Raw genomic sequence first — 4,727 nt, 5'->3', positions numbered from 1 at the left:
ATTTCGCCGGGAGCGGGTGCTAATCTGAAAAATTGCACCCGCTTCCAGCGAAATCGCGGTAAAATTTCAGCCACAACCACGTCTCACAACCGTGAGATAAGTATATATATAGGGTCCTATATAGGATCCTGTGTTCTCTTTCGTATTTTCTGTCCTTTTTCCAAAAATTAAAATTTTTATTATTAATCTTATTTTTCCCAATTAAAAGAAAATCTACTCATTCTATCTAAAAATAACTAATAATAAATCAATAGACTTTTTCAGGCGAACATTTTTTGTCTGTTAATTTTAGTTTGTACGTTGTGTCATTTTCAAAAAAATTTAATATTTTTATTTTGAATGTTACTTCTACATCTAAAGCAAAAACTACGTGTCCTATCAAAAATTATAGCTCTTTTTTGGATGAACAAGGTTTGTCTCATTTTTTCCGTAGCTTGTGTCGCTAGTCCAAAAAAATTTTATTATTTTATTTTTAATGTTTTTCTTACGACTAAAAACAAAATCTACGCATCCTATCGAATAATGATTTATTATAAATTTGTAGGTCTTTCCAGGGCGCGCAATTTTAGCTCATTCATTTTTTTCGTATCTTGCATGGTTTGACCAAAAAATGGAATTTTTGGATTTTTCATTATTTTTGGTACAATTAAATTTGTAATTTTTATCTATTCGACCAAATTAAAAAAGTTGTTATCATAAGCTTGTAGGGCTTTCAAAAAGCAACGGTTTTCTTTCTGTGGCTTTTTTCATATCGTGCGTTGTTTGGCTTAAAATGTTCATTTTAGTTTTTTTTTGATTTTTAAAAAGCTCTAACTCTGATAATTTTGTTTTTACAGAAAAAAGTCATACAGATAAATTGTTTGAGTTTCTGAGTGCTATGAATAATTGTACATAGAATTTTGAAATCTTGAAAAAATGTGGTTTCGAAAATTTTTGGTACGATCAAATTTTGAATTTTCAACTTTTTAACAAAAATCAAAAAGGTGTTTAAACAATCTTGTGGGGCATTGGAAAAGAAACATTTTTCTTCTGTTGACTTTTTTTCATATCATGCGTTATATGGCTTAAAATGTTGATTTTCGTGGGTTTTTTGAATTTTTTAAAATGCAAATACTGTGGTAAATTTTGGTTTAATGAAAAAAAGTCATTGGGATAAATTGTTCACCTGATTGAATACTATGAATATCTGTACAGATAATTTTTGAATTAAAAAAAAAGTTGTCTCAAAAATTTTCAAAATACGCTCAATTTTAGAATTTTCACCCAAAATGTCTGGCTAACGAACTTGACCTTTATTTTAGGACACTTAAAGAGTATACCCAAAGGCTAATCCAATCTGTCAATTCTTTTGAAAGTCATCGTGCTGACAAACTAAAAATCTACAGACCCACGCACACACACAGACAGACAATTACGTAAAAACCTGTTTTTCGGATTTAGAGAATCTCAAAACGGGGAAATTTGACAAGGGGGGGGGGGGGCGGGTCAAATTTCATACAAATCTAATACCTTCTCTTGATGACAATGTAAAAATGATCCTGGAAACACTTCATGTACATGTTTCAAAGATCTACCTAAGAAACAAGGATTTATAAGCACAGCTACAAAAGTTTGTAAAAAAAGATTAATTTTCTCGAAAAACGCCACAAGACTTTATTTTGGGCCTATGACTATAACAAGGAGTCAGAAAAAAATTATAAGTAAAATTCTTGACTTGCGAAAGACAATCAAATTTGGAGAAAACTAAACTTTTTTTACTCTCTCGAAATTTGGGTCTCTTCCGCAAGTCGAAAATATTTATATTTTTTTCTGACTTCTTGGAAAATCACCTTCCAAAAGCCTAAGACCGAAAAAGAAGACTCGTTGCGTTTTGTAAAGAAATTGATATTTTTCATCTCGAAAAATTGGTTTGCTCACAAATTCTTGTGTATCGCGTATATACCCCGTAACAGGTATATGAGGTTATCTCAAAACCACTTATTTAATATTTTTAGTGCATTAAACAGAACAAAACATGAAAAATAAAAAATTTTCAGACTAAAAGTCAGAAACTCCAGGTCAAGATTCTTTGATTATTTGGCCAAGATCATAAATATAAAAGTATGCTGTTTTTCGGAATTTGCGTGCTGTAACTGTTCTATCCCTAGGGAAGGACAGGTATCAAGTATTTATTAATATTCGAAACTTAACTGTAACACCATTTCGTCTAGGCAGGTATGAGCTGGCTACACGTAAGATGACAATCGAACTCCAAATGACATAGAGATCATTTCAAATTGCTAAAATTTAGCAAACAGAGTTAAATGAACCTTAAGACTAGATTTAAAAAACAAGAATCACGAATCACAAATCACAAATCACAAATAACGATTCCGAGGATGAGCGACCTACTGTACGGATTCGAGGCGAAGAAAACGTGTAGGTATTACGGATTCGCTCGTTACTTCAAAACAACTTAGACAACAGTACCAAGCCTCGAAAAAGGTCTTCACGATCTTCCCCGCCTTTCACATTCTCTTGCTTTGCCACCTCCAGTCGAATTGCACTATCTAGCATATTTTCTCTGACAGTGACCGCAGTGACCTAGAACATCTTGGAAATAAAATCGTTTGATTCCTTCCAAAAACAAAGGAATGACCCACATTGTTCTTTACCCAGATTCCCTTAGGTGGCCTTGCATAAATTATGTAAACTTTCTTTCTGTATTTTTGAAACACCGCCAATATAGTAAGTAATTTTTTATACTATACTATACCATACCAAACTATAATATACTATACCTTATCATAATATCCTGTACTGTACTGTACTGTACTGTACTGTAATGCACTGTGCTGTACACTGTACTATACTATCCTACCCTATAATACTGTTTCTAATAAATTAGCAAAGGAGTTTAACTTTCAACCAAAAAATATGAATTCTAAACAAACAATATAATAGTTGTTAGTTTAAAAAAGGAAAGATTTTAATTTTTAATGAAAAAGTTGAAGTAACATAAAAAAGGCGAAATTTCAACCAAATAGTTCAATCCTCAACGAAAACAAATTCATTTTTAACTAAACAGTTGCATTTTTAAGCACAGAGGAAGAAATTTAAAAAAAAAATTTTAATAAAGAAAAAAAAACATTTTCAACAAGAGTTCAATTTTCGACCTAATAAATAAATTTTTTACGAAATAGTTGAATTTTCAACAAATAGGATTAATTTTCTACCAAAAGAGACGATTTTTCAACAAATTGCTTGAATTTTCAATCAAACAGTTGAGTTTTCGAACTAAAAATTTTTTAAACCAAAAATGCAATAGTTACGTTTTTCTAGAAAAAAAAAACAATTTAAAAAATACGATTTTTCCAGTAAATTGTTTAATTTTCCGATCAATGACACAGGTTTTCTACAAAACAGTTAAATTTTCAACAAACATTTTATTTTTTTATAAAACAGTTGAATCTTTAACGATAATGTAATAGTTAATGTTAGAACTAAAAAATAATGTTATTTTATATAAAAGGCAGTTGACTTTAGCCAAAAAACACAAATTTCAACACGAAAAAAAATGAATTTTAAACAAAGCACATAAATTATCAAACAAAAAGTTTAATTTTTAACCAAGAAGACTAATTTTCTATTAAAGAAGACGTTTTTTTAACAAGATATATAAACTTCCAAACAAATATTTGAAGTTTCAACTGAAAAATATCTGTTAAAAATGGACTAGTGAAATTTTCAGTAAAAAAATTAATTTTCAACCAAAAAATCAACTGCGGCTTTAACGATTACAGTTTAATTGTGACACTCGTGCTTCGCGCTCGAAACTTAAGTTATGGAGTCAATTCTCTTTAAAATATAAAACGATGTAGATAAAATTGAACAGAATATAATAAGTAGGTATGCTTTTCAATAAAATCTTAATAAAGAACACATTTTTTTAAATTTACTAAAGAGAGACGATAATCCGTAGGTTTTGATTCTGTTCGTCAAACTTCAGTTCTAAGGCAACTCTACTTTGTTTAATTAATCAAGAACATTGCCCATGGGCAAAAAAATTAAGGATGTCCTAGACACGTCTTAGGGACATCCCTAAGACGTCTTTTGGAACATGTCTTTTGGACATCCTAGGTATGCTTGGAAGACGTCTAAAGTCAGTACGAAAGATGTTCCGAGAACGTACTATGCCTATAAGACGCCTTTAGGACATTTTCAGGCCAGTAGATGTCTTAGACACGTGAATGGACTGACATTGGACTCCTAGGAACGTCCCAAAGGATCTCTGAAAAACAAAAATTGCATATTCTTGAAAATGATCTAACTTTCCGGATTTTTGTCTAATCGAAAATGTATATGAGATAGTTTCTAAATATACATTTGATACCTAGTGAAAACTTTGAATGAAATTTTCTAATCTATCAGAAAATTATTTTTTTTATTTTTTTTAATATTTTCAAAATGTTGAAAAGTGTATAACTTTTCTATTTCTAAATGTCCTAAATGTTTTAATTTTGGTTGGAAATATCTGGTTAACGAAACAAACCTTTATTTTGAAACCCTTAAAAAAGTATATCAAAGGGTGATTCGATTGGACAAATCCTTCAAAATTTAGCATGCCCAAAAAAATTCAGGTAACCATATATACCAGGTGTATACATATGAAACCGGTATTGCCATCTAGCGGCCAGTAGACACACTTGTAGGCACTGTCGGAACTTACCATTTGTGCTAATTGGCGT

General features: G+C 30.5%; 1 protein-coding gene and 1 long non-coding RNA gene across 4 annotated transcripts in view; one reads left to right on the top strand and one right to left on the bottom strand.

Moving 5' to 3' along the window:
• Positions 1 to 4,727, top strand: part of LOC117173986 — a 174,636-nt gene that overhangs the window by 23,510 nt on the left and 146,399 nt on the right. The gene's annotated exons all lie outside the window — the stretch shown is intronic.
• The window catches only part of LOC117173983 (probable cytochrome P450 301a1, mitochondrial), a 102,520-nt gene that overhangs the window by 32,289 nt on the left and 65,504 nt on the right, over positions 1 to 4,727 (bottom strand). The window contains exon 1 of one of the 2 annotated variants that reach the window (XM_033362657.1): positions 2,191 to 2,434. The exons of the other annotated variant lie outside the window; for it this stretch is intronic. Within the exon in view, the coding sequence (XP_033218548.1) occupies positions 2,191 to 2,201 (11 nt within the window). The 5' untranslated portion in view covers positions 2,202 to 2,434. Of the gene's footprint in view, positions 1 to 2,190; positions 2,435 to 4,727 lie in introns of those variants that run through there. 2 annotated transcript variants of the gene reach the window in all.

Source organism: Belonocnema kinseyi, chromosome 5 (genome assembly GCF_010883055.1).
Source record: "Belonocnema kinseyi isolate 2016_QV_RU_SX_M_011 chromosome 5, B_treatae_v1, whole genome shotgun sequence".
NCBI classification, from domain to species: domain Eukaryota; kingdom Metazoa; phylum Arthropoda; class Insecta; order Hymenoptera; family Cynipidae; genus Belonocnema; species Belonocnema kinseyi.
The sequence above is the reverse complement of the archived record's forward strand: the minus strand, read 5'-3'. Positions and strand labels throughout refer to the sequence as shown.